Source organism: Nesoenas mayeri, assembly GCF_963082525.1.
Source record: "Nesoenas mayeri genome assembly, chromosome: 1".
NCBI classification, from domain to species: Eukaryota; Metazoa; Chordata; class Aves; order Columbiformes; family Columbidae; genus Nesoenas; species Nesoenas mayeri.
Genome location: NC_137541.1, coordinates 186,561,384 through 186,579,116, shown reverse-complemented (window position 1 = coordinate 186,579,116; position 17,733 = coordinate 186,561,384). Strand labels below are relative to the sequence as shown.

The 17,733-nt window shown below is 37.5% G+C and overlaps 1 protein-coding gene across 2 annotated transcripts; it reads left to right on the top strand.

The window, feature by feature from the left end:
- Positions 1–1,151: 1,151 nt before the first annotated feature.
- UFM1 (ubiquitin fold modifier 1) lies at positions 1,152–10,619 on the top strand. 2 transcript variants are annotated; one of them, XM_080355173.1, is made up of 6 exons: positions 1,152–1,172; positions 1,270–1,326; positions 1,711–1,768; positions 6,989–7,028; positions 7,454–7,486; positions 9,498–10,619. In XM_080355173.1, coding segments are annotated over exons 1-6 (258 nt in total). In that variant the 5' UTR covers positions 1,152–1,170; the 3' UTR covers positions 9,566–10,619. The 2 variants fall into 2 exon arrangements, with proteins under 2 accessions (XP_080211299.1, XP_080211298.1); XM_080355172.1 differs by lacking the exon at positions 9,498–10,619 and having other exon boundaries at positions 7,454–7,742.
- The last annotated feature ends 7,114 nt before the right edge of the window (positions 10,620–17,733 follow it).

Below are 17,733 nucleotides of genomic sequence, written 5' to 3'. Positions count from 1 at the left end.
CCAATTTGTCAACTGCCTTTTGCACGCCATTTCTTCTACCATAACTGTAATGAGTCCCCAGTTAAAGTGAACACAACAATGTGCTTTGCCATGACCAGTCTGGCAAGCAGTGTGTGGTAACAAGCACCTCAGTCCATAGCGAGAGCTGTTCTTCCTGCAGGTGGTAGAGATTGGAGAAAATATGAGTAATACTGACATACCTGGAGTAGGAAACTAGGTCATCACCTGCACTAACAGATGAACAAGCATTAAAGAGAAAATTACTTCGTACTGCCATGCAATCTTGTTTAGCCTTTCAAAGAAATTGGTTTGCCAAAAGTCACAGATGAACTGGGAACTACTATTTTTTTCTGTCAGAAAAGCATCCATCACTAAACCAAACTCCAACCTCCACCTCCCTCACAGCAAGGAAGATGTGAACGATTTTTAAATATTAAGGGGGTGGGAATCAGTGTGTTTTTGCATCCATCGTTCCCTGCATAAATTCAATGAGCACTTGCTAACATTTTTATTTGAGACACATGGACCTGAAACCTCAGATAACCAAATCTAACGATGAACGACCCTCCTCCCCAATATACATAAATATACATACACCCGCAGACATATATAAGCACACATATAAATCCAGCAGTCCCTTGTTAGCATTTGTTCAGAAGAAGGGGGACTCATCTTTGTCTAACGGCCCCACACCTCCGACCCCGCCGGCCCAAAGCGAGGCGCGCAGACCGCCAGCCGCCACGTCCTTCTGCCATGCCCAGCCCAGGGCACGCCGCCTGCCACGCCCTCGGCCCCTGCCAAGCCCTCGGTTCCGTCCTGCCCGGCCCCGCTCCCTCCGTGGCCACCCGGACGTCACTCCACAATGCATACGGAAGCACCGCGGGGTCCTTCCTCCAGCGCGGAACAGGTATAGCCACTGCCTCATTAGAAATCTTCACCGCTGTTCTCCGCTGCATGTCCTCCACCGCTCATCCCCTCTCCTCTGCCCGCCAGTAGCGCTCTGAGACAGAAAACCCTCTATCCCTTCCCCGCAGGGGTAGGCATGGCATGTTAATTTTCCTTTACAGTCAGGCGCGACCAAGGCAACTCAGGATGCGTACAGGGCAGCGAAGGCCCCCTGAGCCGGCGGTTGACGTGTCGGTGGGAGCGGCGGCGGCGTCCGGGAGCATCATGTAAGTGAGGGAGGGAGGAAGGGAGGGAGGGACCCTGCGCCCCGCTGTACCGCTGTCCCGAAACCCTGACCCGCTGCTTTCTGTTCGCTCTCCCCAGGTCGAAAGTCACCTTTAAAGTGACGCTCACCTCGGACCCGCGGCTGCCCTACAAAGTGTGAGTGTGTGGCGGGCCGGGGCTGCCGGGCGGGCGCTGCGGGGCCGCTGCGTGACGCGGAGAGGCCGCGCAAACACCCGCGTTTGCGGAGCTGGCACGGCCGTGCCGGGCAGGGCGTTCGCACGAGCGGAAAAGCTGTTTTTCTCCCTCGGTGTGAACCGACAGGCGGTTTTCTGCTGTTAACTCGCCCCTTCGGGCTTTTCTGCTTCATTCTACTGCCATGCCCTGTTTAGGGCTTGATCCAAACGTTAAATAGTACATGCACATCTCTGGCAAGAGCATTGCATTGGTAGAAGTGAAGTTTTATCTAGTAATTTAACAGCAAATAAAGTTGCTTTTCAGTTTGCCTTAACAGCTACGTATTTGCTTACATTGTAATTTCAGGTTAAGTGTGCCTGAAGGTACACCTTTCACAGCTGTCTTGAAGTTCGCTGCAGAAGAAGTAAGTAGAAAGTGATGATGTCGGTTTTTAACTTTTGAACAGTTCTGAAAGCAAAAGCCTTTTAATTGTAAAATACAATGGTTAATTCAGCACAATGAATGTTCCTGTTAGATATAAGTGGACACAAGCTTTCTGGTGTCAGTGGAGGCCTACCCAAACTTTCAGAGTCCCAAACTTAGCAATTCTTCTACAATTCACACATCAACAACACACATTGACACACTTCCTGTTCTTTGCAGTTGAATTAAGCCATTTTACATCAGCAACAAAAATTTGATAGGGAACATGATTATCTGGTGCTGCAAGTAAATATCTAGTATTTTTAATTGCTTATGTAGAATATCCAGAAAATTCTTTGGAATTATTCAGGGAAGTAATAAACTCTTCTCATATTCAGTTCCAGTAAACTCTGGCTTTGGGATATCTTTAATTTTTGATAAGGGGTATTGAGATTAGGGATATGGACTAGAATTGTAAAACAGACTTAAGTGGATAAGACTTGGATAATGCGTTCTTTGGTTTCTTAGTGTTTGTTCTTTCACACGGAATCCAAAAACAGGAGGTGTCTAATGCACTGGAAGAGGTGCATCCTGTTTGTTTCAGATTAAACATTCAGATATTAAGAGATGTTCATCATGGTGTAAACAGTAGGATAAAATACTCAAAAGGTGATGGTGCTTTTCATGTAGTCAGCAAACAGATCCATCTGAGAAACTGTTCTTGCAGTTTGCCTTCTGTCCTTTTAGGAAAACTTGGGATATTTTGTTTTACTGAAAATTTCATTTTTTTCAAGCATAGGAATAGTAATAAAATAAATAATAAGGAAGGGTGGTGGACTATGTGTCTTGGGTCTCCTTATGTTGTTAGTGTTATACCACTATGTGACAGAAGTTCTTAGCAGAAGTGCAGCTTGGGGGGAAGGTTCTGAATTGTTTGTTTGTTGTAACTTTACTTGAACAGAATGATATACAGAATAATAAATACTGTTAAAGATCTTTACTGATTTAGTTGCCTTCTTTTTTTACCGTAGTTTTTTTTTTTTCCAATTATTTTAATCAACACTAATGCAGCTGGGCCCACACAATCCCTACATAGACACCTAGACTGAAAAGTCTAGTATGAAGGACAAGGAAAAATTGGAATGAAATTGAGTTCTTGGAGACACTAGGGCTGAGGGGCCACATCTGATGGGAGGGTTGCTATCAAACCTGTTAACTTTACCTACTCATAGAACCACAATGTTAGTTGGTGACAGTGTTGTCTGTGAAACTGATTTAGAGAAGAATTAATTACTTAAATATTCACATTTAGCAAACCATTATTGTAGTTGTTGTATTTTGAGCATCTTGTGGGAGTTTTGTGTTGACCTCAGACCACACTGGATCAGCACTGAAGCTTTTTACATCTCTGTGAGACCAGGCAGAACTAAATGCTTTGTAAACAGAGAGCAAAAGACTTTCCCCAGGAAGGAAGATCTTTTGATCCTTTGTGAACTGGCATTGAAAAGAATGAGAAGGAATTTTTCTCTAGTATTTATATTTTTTGTTCCTTGAACTGCGTAATTTATGCATTAAATTGCATTAATTTATGCTATGTGTTGTGATTCAGATACTAGTTTCACAGTGCCTTGTAAAAAACATATAAGGAAATGGTTGAACTGTAGCCATGGAGTTTGGATGAAGTCATTAGTTGGTCTCCAGGGGAAGTGCATTGTCCTCTCAGTGATTAAGGCTCTTGGCACAGGGAAGGATTTAAGTTTCGGCTATTTAGCCTTAGTAAGCTTCTACTAAGTAATTTTTCAGAGTCTTAAAATTTGTGTAAATCATAACAAGGATTCCCCTGGAACAACAGAACTGTAGCCATGATGTAGAATGGTCATCTTATACATCGAGTTTCAGTCACAGTGCTTTGTCAAAGGTTACAGTTTCTCCAAGTAAAATTTTCTGAATTACTTTCACTCTTTCACTGCACAAAACAATGTCTTCCTTTCCCCCCCCCCCCCCCCCTCTTCCCTTGGAAATAACTGAAATACATAGCAAATTTTTTTTCCTATAATCTCCAGCACACCAAATAATGTGTGAAAATTCTTTATATACACTTAATGGTTGACAGAGCTGGAAGTGAAAGAAAACTGGATCATTACATGGGGAGATCTCAAGAAGTCTCAATCATTTGTAGCAGTCTCAGCCCTTTCCAATATATACATTTGGCAGTGATAATTTGGCTAATACAGATTTATCTCCTTATTCTTTTTCCTCTGTTTATCTTACAGATAATATATATAAAAAAGTAAATTGAAATGTAGAGTATTAGAAACTGCTGTCTTCAGCTTTTATCTATTTATAGTTCTTCCCTTCATAGTCTATTTTAACAGTGTTAATGTTTGCATTTACAGTGCGTGGCATCTATTGGTTTTTTCCCTTCATCTGTTAGAGCTACTTGGTACACATCTTAGATGTATGTTTGTACAATACTTACAAAAAATCTCTTACATTTGTGGACGTGGTACTAAAATAGTCATCCATTTCCATTAAATAAAGTTAATTTGTATTATTTCATAAACATATATATTTTGAAACTATTGTTTTGTTATTCTAATGTTAGTCTTGATAGATACTACGGTTTAATGCATTTATCTGCTATTCATTGCACAAAAAGGAGATGAACTTTTTACTGTAGAGGATTTTTGTTGTTGTAAAAAGTGAGAAAGGGATATGATTGTTGGTTTGTGATTGTCATTGTTTCCTTATTGTTTGACTGTAGAAATTGACAAATGTATTTCCCAGCATTAGAGAAAATAAGTTGTATGGCAGTCTCAGTTATCAATTTATAAGGTTTTTAAAGCAAACAATCTCTTTCTTTAAGGTGTGTGAGTTAGGGGCTGGATGTTACCCAATTGTATTTCAAAGCAAGTTAGGGATTATCTACTGAATACTGAACTTCTTTGCTGCTTGAGTGTCCATTTGACTTTGTATCACAGAAAGCTTGTATATTTTCAGCATGGAAAACATGCTCAGCAGCCACAGGAAGGATTTTTCATTTAAATAGTGAACCATATTGTACCAAATGTGTGTAATTATTTCCAATGGTAGTTTCCCTTTCTGTATTATGCTATTACTGTTTGGCCCAGTATTTTGGGCTAACATAACAAATTGTTTTATTTTCTTTTAACACAATACGAAGCAATTATAGAATTTCACTGACTGGTTGCCACACAGTTCTCATGTGCACCTAGAGTATAGGCATCAGATTGATTCTCGTACTGAAAAACAAAATGGCAGAAAAAGAGCAGATGCATCCATCATCCTTTGCGTGATCCATCCCTTTTGTGCCTTGTTGTGTGTCAGAAAACAGAGAAGAAATGAGAAGAGGCACTTAACATCGTAGAAGTTAAATTTTTGAGTTTTTTCGGAGGGTTTAGGATGAAAGATCCATGGTATCACTTAGTTACAATAGAAACCTGCTTGTTGAAAAATAAGTTAAACATTTATTTCCTGCTTGTTCAGGGTTTTTTGTTTGTTTGTTTGTTCTATTCCTTTACATTTTGAATTGGAGGTGGACTCATTTCAGGAGGCAGGATGTCATATGATAGACATTAATCCCACTGTTTAAACCTTTCAAATTCATTTTCTCCTATTATGTAGGAAAAAAAAGATACAAACCTCAAACCCATTAAAAGATTTCTCCTTAAATGGCTAAATCAAGATTCTCCAAGTCAGTGAACTTGAGAATAAAGGCTTGCTTTCTTCAGCACATATGTATACATTATGTGTTTTGAGATGACATATTATTTTTTTCATTCTTACTGTTACATATGTAGCTTCTGTCAACTTCATTATTCAAGACTTGCTCTGAAGGCAAATTGTTACTTTCTTAATGGCTTTTCTGCAATAACACTGGTATGTAACTTATCTTTCGCAGAAATTACTGTTTTCTTGTCACCCTGCAAAATGAGGAGGTGACATGATTTACCTGCTATGGATAAAATGCCAAGAGAGAATTAAAAAAAAAAAATCTGCTAATTTTGTGTGTCAGGAGATAAAAAGAGATTTTTTTTTTTTTCAGTATATTATTAATAAAGTACTGTATTCAAGCTTGATTTCTGTGAGCTCTGGCTGTTTAATGCATAGAGTTTCTGCAAATCAGAGCTGGAAATCTTAACTTGAGCAATCAGAAAATGAGGAAAGTACAACTTGTGAATGGCACTGAGAGGCACAGCTGACATGACTTGTTCAGCAGATGGGACTTCTTCCAGGGAAGCTCTCTCTGTTAGTGTTCATAGCTACCTGCGCTTTTTATTGTGTAATACGGAGAGGAGGATGAAGTGCTTTGGGAAGAGGTTTCACTGATACTTGCTGCTTGCAGAGATACCAGTCTTTTGCCTTGTAGATTGTTTATTAAGCTAAGTTAAAGAAGTCCAAGGAGCAACCTTTGGTCCATAGACCAACCAAGTAGCACTGATTGGCTTATACTCACCCTGCCCTTTCTGTCCTGTCTGATCCAACAACATTACACAGTGCAGGATTTTTCTCTGACCCTGCCTGAATCCCATCTTCTCAGCTCAGATCTTCTGAAATACTTTGAAGCCTGTATGCAGTGCAACTCCACCTGAGTAGAACTTTTCCTATTGTAAAACTGACCTCCTATGAAGTGCATGGAGGTGGGTAGACATGGTGGTGATGGAGGGTACGAAGCCCAGTTAGGGGAAGGAGCCAGAGCTGCTGTGGTGCTGTTAGTGCTTTCTTTCTGTGAGCGACTCCTGGAGGGAACTCTTGGAGCAGAGAGGTTGCAGAGCTCCCAATCGAACCAGAGAGAAAGTTAAGAAATTGGTCAAAATTAACCAAGATTAGCTCAGGCTAATTCTTGTTTAGCTCCTGTTAGACATAACAGATTTGCTTCTTATAAGTTCATGTCCATATATGTTTTCAGTATTCCTTTATTTAGTATAAAAAGAGATATTTCTTAACTTTGCAGATGCTTAACTTACATTTTTCCAATGCATAATAATAATTGGATTTACTGAGTTATTTAGTACTGCAAATTTTGCGTTCTGTTGAGGCGTCTAATCAACTATGACTTTAAACCTTTATTTTGCTCTATCTATAAATAATTTCTCATAATTTTTCATACATAAAACAGCTAAAATTATAATTGCTTTGAATATTCCTCATATATTTTCTGCTTTAACTATGTCTCTTATGTTATTTTGTCCTACTTTAGTTCAAAGTTCCTGCCGCAACAAGTGCCATTATAACAAATGGTAAGAATATAGCTTGGTTTTATATATTTATTTATTTATTGTGTTGTAGTTTCAGTGACAGGGTATTGATAAAAGGAAGAATGTCTTTCACAAACTCTACAGGGTGCAAACTGAATTTAATAGTATTGCAGCATTATTTGAATTGCTCATGCATGGGATGAAGGTGTTAAACCACTAATATTGTTAATTTGGTTTTGTCCAAATATATAGCTTGGATTTTTTGTGCTGAAGCTTTCTTGTTAGTTCTGTGATAAGACTATTTTTACTTGCAAGAAATAACTGCATGAAGACCTGATGTAATAATTATATCTTGTTGGTATATTTTTGAGGTGTAAATTACTGCAGTAAATTGTAATATGTCTGTTTCATCTTTCCCTCTTTTTTTTCTCTTTTTTTTTTCTTTTTTTCTTTTTTTTTTTTGCTAGATGGTATAGGAATAAACCCTGCACAAACAGCAGGTAAGTTATTATTTATGAAGGCCAGTATTAAAAAACTAACTTATTTTTCTTTTAAACTAATACATAGCACTTGGGGTTGATTTATATTTTAAGTTTTGATTTTTTAAATGGGAGAAGCATTTCCCAGTAGTTGAAAACTACAGTCAGTGTAGTGTGTAAAAGGTTAAATCCACAGAACTAGTGTTCAGCATTTGTTTATTTAGGTCTGTGAAAAAATGAGGGACTTCTAATCTTCAGAGATTAGCTATTTATTGTGCTGTTTAAAAGAGCAATACTGTATTACATGTTACTGAAATAACAAGTAATAGCTATATTTTTCCCCATTATACCTAGTTCAGTAGTATTTGCTATTTTAGTAGCACTTCTCATAAGATATGTTTAAAAAATAATACTCCATTTTAGAGCAGGATCTCTAGGTGCTTTTCAAAGCATGTTTTCAAGAAGAGAGGTTCTTCTTGCCAGTAGCCTTCTAGTTCTCATCAAGGGATTGAACAGTTACTTTAGTCTTCAAAAACTTCCCAAAATAACATGGTCTAGGAATAAAGTCTTAGTAATCCTTGGGCATTTCAGAGTTTTTGTACTGTTCCACTATTTCCTCACCTTTCTGACTAAATGTACTGCTCAAGTATGACTTTCTCCCTACATGATTCCGTGGAGCAGGGGAAATGAAAGCTGAGAAAGCTCGGCTTAGCACTTAATTCCTGTATTGATTTCAGTTTTAAATCCTCAGTAGTTCAGTGAATAGTATGCCATAACTTTAATAAAACCACTGTGATATTAATGATGGAAACAGACTGAGAGGTGGGGCAAACTGTCTGCATGAGATGCAGCTTTGACCTGTTTTAAAATTTTAGACCTTTATGATGGTCATTGCAATAAAGATTAAATCTAGATTAGTAAACTTGGTCCTCTGGTTTGCTGATGTAACACATTTGTGTTCAGTGAGTTTTATGGATCTCTTCAGTATGTTCCCTTGGCAGATGTGTAAAAACAGAACATGCTCTGATAAGACATTCTTTTGAACTGATTTTCTAATACTCATTATGTTGAATAAGTAAAACAGCTTCTATCCTGATCCTCCTGCTGGTAAAATAAAGTTTGAAAAAGGTTAGCTTTGTTCCAATATGTTAATAACTTGAACAAATGTTAAGTATTTAGTTTTTTTATTAGACCACTTACATCCCTGAAATGGGATTCTTGGGAAAGAAATACAATTATTCTGGTTTTACAAGTCAACACAAAGATGAATAAGAATATATGTATATTATTAAAATCTGATGTTGTAGAACTACGTATAATCTGTTTCATGCAGTAGCAGTGTGAAATTTTAAAAAAAGTTCCATATAGCAAGTAAATAACACATCACTTTTAGCAATGTGATTTCATTTTCAAATGTTACATTTAATAGTAGAAAATAGGAACCTGAATGATAATCATGAGTACATGCAGAAAATATTCTAGACATCGAAGTATTAGGAACTTTTAATTTTCATACTATGTCCTCTTGAAAAGACTATAATGATTAAAACTGTACAGTAATAAATATAAAGTTCAAGATTTTTTTATTCTAAAATGAAGCTGACTCATGCTTGGATAAATACTGAACCAAGGAGAAAATTAAAAATGAATATATGCATGAATGGCCTCACGATAAAAAAATAATTATGGATAAGTAAAACTGCATTTCCTGGTCTTTAAATTACTATGGCATATAATTGAAATCAGACATTCAAGTATGGAACTGCAAAGTTTGAAAGGCCATAGCTTTCAGGGGTTATTAGATAACTTTGGGTCTGATATTTTTATTTAAAAATAAGAGTTCTTTGGAGTAAGAGGGATAAGATGAAACTGTATGGAAACATAAAAAAATATGTTTCTGGTGTATTAGAGGAATTACTACAAAAATGTTAAACACTGACCTAACATTGTTATCCTTTAAATGTGTATGCTTATTTAGGAAACATTTTTTTTGGTTAGTTGGTAACACATTCTGTTTTGTTTATTTGTTTAGGAAATGTATTTCTAAAGCATGGTTCAGATCTACGGCTTATTCCCAGAGATCGAGTCGGGAGTTCTTAACATCTCCTGAAAGCTTTGAAATAAAGATCTATTTATTTTGGAATTCCAAAATGCAACTGATGAATCGGCCTTTTTTAAAGCTAGCAAAAATGACTTCCCAGGATTTGATTTTATTTTTTTTTTTGGAACAGAGATAAGTTTTCATTTTCTTGTTAAAATATATTAACTCATGCACTGATTCTTCACTGACTAGTAGAAGAATGGGCTGATTGCATGTTATGTTCCTGAAAGAAAGATGGACTTCTGTATGGGTGTTACTGACACCACAAGTATAAACACACAGCCATGATGAGTAGTTATTAAAATATTGGATATTACAGAGCCTACTTTGTGGAAGGGGGACCTGTGTTACAATTTTGCTACAAAGAAATTGTTCCTACTGAGTGCTACTTTTTTTCTTCTTTTCCCTTTCCTTTTTCTCAAAACTTACTTCTGTGTTTAGGGGAACGGTTTTCACATGTTTCAAGTATTAAGTTCAAATAGAAGGGAAATTTCAGGGGTTTATTACTCAATAACTGCCAAATATTGCAAAGCAATTGTAAGATTTAATTGCTGCAATTATTTTAAATAAAGGAGAAAACAGAGATTTCTGTGTGTTAAAACATAATTTGCCATATTGTGAAGTTAAATTAAATGCAGTTTCAGAAAATGTATGAGACCTCACATGAAGTGCCATCAATTGAGAAGGATTACAGCGTAATGTGTAGGTACTGATCAAATATATCATTCCTTTTTCAGTAAACTAATGTTGGTTGTTTTTAAATGTCTTGTTTTGTTACTGTGTGTTACATAGGAAACAGTATAGAATTCACTGAAACGTTTGTGTTCAGAATATATGTTTCTTGTTTATAAAATGCCATGCGTAAACTGTCAGTTTTTTATTTTGATTAAAGAAATTGCTGCTTTTCTTGAACTGGTAATCTACTTTGTGATTTAATCTATTTGGCAAAATCTTACCCTCTTGCATTTTTTTTCTGTCCTACTGAGTTTAACAGAAGGAATAATGGGCAATGTAGTGCTTGGTTAAATTAGTATTGTCACAAATGCAACTGTCCTGTGCAATAATTGTGCTCTAGAAAGATGTTCAGATAATGTATCAGATAGTGCAGAAGTACAAAATGCCTGTTTGAGTGGGTATAAATCAAGTTTATAGAGGAAAACTTCAGAAAGTGGTATATAACTATAAATATTTTCCAACTCTAAGGCGAATTGTAAAATTCTGGATTTTCCTTTATTAAAATAAAGTTATGTCATAAAGGTGCAAACTTTGTTCCTCTTATTTTCTTAGTTAGATTTTGACAATCATTAAAACCTCTGCCCTTTGAACCTCTGATCAATATGCTTTGAGATTCATTTCAAGCCAAAAGATTCTTATTATGCAGAAGTCTACAGAACACTGCCCTTAACGGGCAGCGTTTAGTTTCTTTTAATCTAATGCTACAAAATAATTAGGATGAGACACATTAATTACTTGTAAATTTTGTCTGTGAATTTCTTGGATGAATACCTGAAAAACCACTTGATACTGGAATATGACAAACAGGAACCTTTGTTTTTTTCCTGTGTACAGGTGCAATATAGTTTTTGCAAGGCCATCATGGTTAAATGAGTTTTGAAACTAAGATGTTTCGATGTTTATATAAAGGATCATTATGTAAAAATTTCAGATGATGCCTAACATTTCTTACACTGTTACTTAGATAATAACACAGATAGCATAAAGAATTTGTTTGACTTTTTTTTGCAAGTGGTTTATGTAGCGTGAAAAGCATCTGTTCATTTGGAACAATAACATCTTTATAGTATGTTCCATATTCATTACACCTTTGTCTCAGTATGGTTTCTAAAATCTGAAAGTAGCCTCTCCGTTTGGCAAAGAGGCTTGATTTCAGTGGTAGAATGTACTTAAAAGACATTTGCAAGTAGATTTGAGGTTTACAAGTTCATTTTGTTATGCACAAGTCATGTTTGACGTTGTATAGGATGGAGGGCTTGGAGTTGTCATAAGACTGTGAAAAGTGCTGTACTGTCAGACTTGTTCTGATTTGTCTAACCATACTTTAAAGCTTATTTTGGAAATCAACTCTACATGGAATTTGTATTGTCTTTGGCTCTGATTATAACTTGTGAAATTAAAGACTTCCGCTGTTTGTGATTAACTTTGTGATGCCTTTGCTGAAGTCAATTTAAAGGATCTTTTTTTCTTTTTTTTTTTTTACTTTTGTAAAAGGATGTTACAGAGATATTCTCTGAAGAGAAATTTTGGCAGGGTCATAAATGTGAAAAGTTCCACCAAAACTTTAAAAAAACTGTAAACATGTCAAGGTTTAATTGCAAGGTGACAATAAGCCATGGCAGATGCTCTCTGTTAATCCCCCCATCCACCCTCTCCACATAGGAAAAAGTGATAGAAGGATAAGGCAGAGAGTCTTACAGTTGGAACAGGTTTTAAAGGCTTTACTAATGCTACTAATAAATAGAGAAAATGATACAAAATAAACAAACCCAATCTTGATTTTCCTGAGGTAGCAGCCTTGGTTGCCCCTTTGCCCCCTTGGTAGAGTTGGCATTACTCTAGCGGCTGCAGGGCAGGCACCCGGAAGTCCTGGGTGGGACTTCACAGCAAATTGGAACTGGATTCAGGGATGCGGGGACTGGAACTAGGCCTGGGATTTGCAGGCACAACTGGCAGGATCCTCTTCATGCCAGCCATGGTCAGAGAGTGAGACCCTCGTGATCTCCCACTTTATATAGTGTGTATGATGTGGATGGGATGGAACACTTGGTCAGATTTAGTCACCTGTTCTGTCCTTGCAAATACACCCCTCTCAATTATGGGATGTTGTCAGAATTCTTAGTTACTATAGAAATACATCTAAACATGAGCTTCTTCTGGATTCCATTGGTCACTCTTATCAGTTCTGGAGCACAGTGTCCGAAAAACTTGTAGCTAAATTCAGAAAAGTTCAGTTACTTAGAAGGTACTTAGAATAACTTAGCTGAAAGGAAAATTCACTAAAAGAGAACTGGTGGTGTTTTTAACAAAACCAGGACAAAACATTATTTTGACTTATAAAATATTATAGAATTCTTATTTTTCTCAAACCTATTATTTGATAGAATTTGAAGATATTGTGGAAATTCTTCAGAGGGAAGCAGATGCTCTGATGAAGTATAAAAGAACTGGAAGACTTAGAACTATTATCAGAGCCATTTGCTGTCAGTAAGATGGCATTCTTCCTTGTCTTCCCAAGTCACAAAATACAAATTTATTCTGTGCTTGTGATTAAAAATTTTCCTCTTGTTGCTACTAAATAATAACTATAAAAATAATTGACAGTAGGTCTCAAAAGTTGAGAATTTTTCTTGTGTTCCGGTTGGTGGTGAAAACCCACCTCTTGCTGCTGCTCCAGTGATATAATGAGCAGTTGGAATGAGAGAAGGGGCTGTGCCAGTATGACTGCAGAATGTCCCTGGGTTCTAAAGGTGCCGTGGGCACAGCAGTCCTTCCTGTGGCAGCATGCAGGTAGCCATCAATGGGGCGCTTCAGTGGGGCAGCAGTGAAAACTAAATCCTGCAGTCATCCTGGCAGCACTGTGGAGACTGTTTCAGTGCTACTGGCAGGAGCGCTGAGCTCCAGCTGAGTGAAATTCAGTCCATGTGCAATACATAGTGTTCAGATTTAAATGCAGTGTACTCAGCTATACATCTCAGTAGTGAACTTCAGCCACTGTGTCTACTGATGGAAAGTAAATACCAGGGAGTATTCACAAAGCCTAACATGATCTTTTCCAGGCTAATCTCTACAGGCTGTTTCTGAAGTTAGTGGAAGTGAGATTCCTCAGAGAGAGATTCAGAGTAGTTAAATGAATCTTCAGTTCTGAATCACCCTCTGGAGTAGCCTTTCTCTTGTCACTGTTTAGACAAAAGCCATTGAGGCATGAGCCTGCAGGGGCTAATGTTAACCTTTGTGAATACCTTCTCCAACAGGCACTTTCCCCTCCTGTCAATATTATATACTGTAGCATTGTACTACCTACTCGCTGTTGTTTGATCTCGATGTTTAGCGTATGATGCAGAGCTCCCAGGGACTTGTTCAAAACCAAAATTACAAGAAATTGTTTGCATGAAAACAAACCTACTTTTTAACATGATATAATTAGTTGAATGCGCTTTTTTTGCGTGGAGAAAGCTTGATGTTCTTTACACAAAACTTTGTCAGGTTAAAATTAGTTCTGTCTACAAACAAAGAAGAAAATGTGTGCACTGAAGAAGAAAACAAAAGATTCTACTTCTTAATTTTTTCAGGGTATAGAATTCATCTCCTTTATCTTCCTGAAGAGGTTAAATGTTCCTGGAAAGCAGATTTTAAAGGGTTTGGAATGTATACAAATAGCCACCAATAAAAAGACCAGGTACATGTGTTCCTGTTTGCTGTTATGAAGAAAATCCTAAAGCTGTGAGTGAGAACTGGCAGTGTCTTTCACTGATGAGAAGTACCAGATGTTACATGTAAGGACTATACCAACTTCAGAGGCTTTTGATCATTTTAATGTAGAAAATTGCTCTATTGTTTTGAACCATATATCAAGTTTGTCCTATAATCAAGTTCTATTTATAGACCGTGAAAGTAATCTTTGTGTAGTGGGAGTGGAAAAATCACTATCCATAATCCCTTTCACTGCCTATGAGACTTGACAAGAAATAAGTTTAGGAGAGTCTGGGCATTAAAAGGGTTTAGGATTTGTCCCTGTGGAATTTTGATTCAAAGGCAAAGTGCCATCTGAAAACCACAATGTCTTTATCTTCAGAAGACTTGGCTGTGATAAAGATTCCTTGCTGACTGGTGAAAAGTTTGTGGTTTGTTTGTTTGTTTCTTTTTTTAAGGGGGGGAGGAGAGAGATGTGCTTTGTTTTGCCTGTTGTGTTATGTGTGCTGTTTTCGAATTCCAGGCTCACACTGTATGTCTTCTCTTAACAAAAGCCACAAGATTTTAGTAGGTATGGGCTACTCTGTATGCTATCACAAACATCTTAGAAACTCGACTGAAGAGCTGTGGGCTGTTTCTAAGATAGTAAACGTGAGGGACATACATATCAGAAGCATATCGTCCACATCTAGTGAACGCTCTTGCTATGGATGACCAGAAATAGATTGATATTAATACTGATTCAGGCTCCTAACACTTTGTAAGCATCAGGCATTACTTTGAACTGCTTTTCATGTCTGTGTTTATTAAGCAGTTTGTAATACTTTAATTGTACACTAGCTTTGCCAAAGTGCTCTTAGATTTTACTATGGGCTAATCTTACTGCTATGACTTTTTCATAGAAGTGCTTCTTCTGCACCAAGCTGGGTTTATAAAGACCAGTATATACACACATGTAAGTATCTGACCTGTGCAGCTCTCGTAATTCCTTTCCTGAGGAAGCAGGACCTTGATACCTTTACTAGTTGACCAGAATAAGTGAGCTGCAGTGGAGTATGGAGTGTTAAGTTGTGGCTGATGAATGCCAGTAATAACAACAACCGCCTTTAAATATGGAGAAACTACGAAGCTACTATAAAGTTATTGTCCCACCTTTTCTTAAAGTCAGAACTAAAGTCACGTCTGATCTTAAGGGCCCTGTCATGAATCTCACACAAGTTATTTTGGAAATACTTTTTGTAGGAAGTGACTTCTCATGCAGGTAAAAGAGGTATGATCAGACTTTTAGGATATTCAGAGTCACTGTGCTGACCCACTTATTCTCCTGAAATAACTTAAAATTACCTACTGGTTTCAGCCATTGTATGAGTTCTTCATGAGTGCTGTTTTAAAGGATTTAGGTTTGTTTCCTGAGCTTTTTTTTTTTTTATAGATGACTTGAGGTCTAATTACAGGAGTCATGAAAGGAGCAAACGTTAGTTATTTTTAATTCAAATTAATTGCATACAGAGTTGTTCATAGTTTTCCCCAATAATTTGTCCCTATTTATCTGCAAAATAAACCTTTGCACTGCAGTAAGTAGAAGTGCGGTACCCATATCCTGCTCATTAACCAAACAGATCAAAGGCATAATCACTGATTGTCTTATCTTCTGATAACATAGACATGACTCTATATCCTGGCACAAAACAAGAGCATTGACAAACTGGAACAAGTCCAGTAGAGGACCACCAGGATAGCTGGAGAACTGAAGCACATAATGTAGGAGCAGAGAGTGACAGAGCCAATTTATTCAACCTGAAGCAGAGAAAGGTAGGAGGGAATCTTTCAGACATCTAAGGGGTGGTTGTGTAGAAGATGAAGACAAAATTGAGTTAGAGCTGGATAGTGAAAGCAGTGGACATAGACTGCAGCATGGAAATTTCTTATTCATTACAAGGAAATAAGTAATGGAGTTCTTGGACACTGGAGCAGTTTGCTAACAGGGACTGTGGAGTCTCCATCTTTGGTGACATTAGAAAGATCATTGCACAAGGCCCTGAGTACTGGTGTAACTGAGGCTGGCCCAGGTCTGAGCGGGGCTTGAACCAGAGAAACCACAAAGGTCCTTTCCAATGGAAGCTAGTCCCTGGCCGTTTCTTAATCACTCTCTCCCAACTTTTTCTTGATAGAGAAGGAGCTACATCTTGCTTTACCTTAGGTATCTCCCCAGATAGTGGAGACCTGGCAGAGCTACATCTCTTCCTACTTGACCACTTTTTGCTGTCTGCACACCTGTACTTTCTCAGAATACCTGTAAAGGATTACAGCCTTTGACCTGCTGGACTGGCAGTAAAAGTTTGAACAGAAGGAAATCTTAGTATCCTCTACTGGTGTGTAGAAGCTGTGATGCTGTGACAATTGCATGAGAAGTTTGGAGTCTGATAGAGGAAATATAAATGCATGTGTATTCATTATTATGTTAATATTAGCCATTTTATAAATTAACTTTTTCTATGTTTAAATTGAAAACAAAAAGACAATGTTGGATGTAGCTAATCAGCTAATGTTTATTGCAGTAGCTTTCTAAAACACATTTTCCTCACGTGGGCGGGGTAGGGAATGTAAATAGCATTACTGTAATAAAATGCTGTCAGAGGATCCATGTTGCTTGAAAAATTAACAACTTTCAATTCGTTTTTACATTGACGTTTCCAGTTAGCAGTAGTGATTTAGCAGTAGAAACCCATTAACTTGTGACAGGGTTCTGTTCTATTGCTAGGGGCTGTTGAGTGAGGTACAAACAATGCTGGCTAACAATAACGGCAGCTGGGCATCTTTACCCCCAGCACGAATAGCAAAAGATCATACAAGCACTCAATGTCAATAAGCACCACCCATGCAGAGCAGATAATTAGTACCTGAACAAGGGCACAGCACGTCTTGCCAACTGTACAGTAGTCAATGTTATCCATTATGGGTGACAATGAAATCAAAATAGTGCAATTATTTATGTCAAATTCATTTAATTCCCTCTTCTTGACTAAATACTGCTCCCACTGATTACGTCTGTAGCACAAAGTATGAGTGGCCAGAGTGAGCTCAGGTACTAATAATTCTTATTTCATGGCTCTGTTTTGGACAACTCCAACTCCAACTCCAAGACAGACCTGTTCTAGAGAGGGACTGCAGGACAGTCAGTGCCGTGTGGCCTCATGTCCAGGAATCTGTTGTTTAAAAGCTGATCTGAAGTTTACCCATTTCATTTTTATCCATAATCTTGTGGCCACAGAAACTTAAGATGGAGATCTTCCATTGATTTTCAACCTTCAGAGTCAGGCATTGCTGGAGATTTGTGCACCATATCTGAATATCTGAAAATGACACAGGAAAGCAATTTTAACTGTGTGCTTTTGTGAATTAGCCTGTGACTTTTAAATGTCTTCTGTCCTACTGAAATGCCTGGGGAACCTGTAATGCCTGAAAAATTTTCAGCCACAGAAAAAGTTTATGGGAGGTTAAAAAAAAAAAACAACTCGGGAGGATATTAAAACATGAGAGCACTTCAGTGTTGTGGAGATTGATGAGATTTGATATCGTGTTTCCTTTTTGTAGTTCTCTCCAAACTTTAATTGGTGACCACTGCTGTGTGGTTACTCCATTGTCCTGATTCCAAACTCTTTCAAATATGAACTGAAGAGGCAATTGGTCTCCAGGTGTCTCTAAAAAGCACACTTTAGGTCTTTTTCAGTTCTGACCA

Bases quoted from the DNA above. Each gene is read 5' to 3' on its own strand.
- UFM1 (XM_080355172.1), top strand. The intron at 1,327-1,710 runs GTGAGTGTGTGG...TTGTAATTTCAG, and splicing joins CCGCGGCTGCCCTACAAAGT to GTTAAGTGTGCCTGAAGGTA. The intron at 1,769-6,988 runs GTAAGTAGAAAG...GTCCTACTTTAG, and splicing joins TGAAGTTCGCTGCAGAAGAA to TTCAAAGTTCCTGCCGCAAC.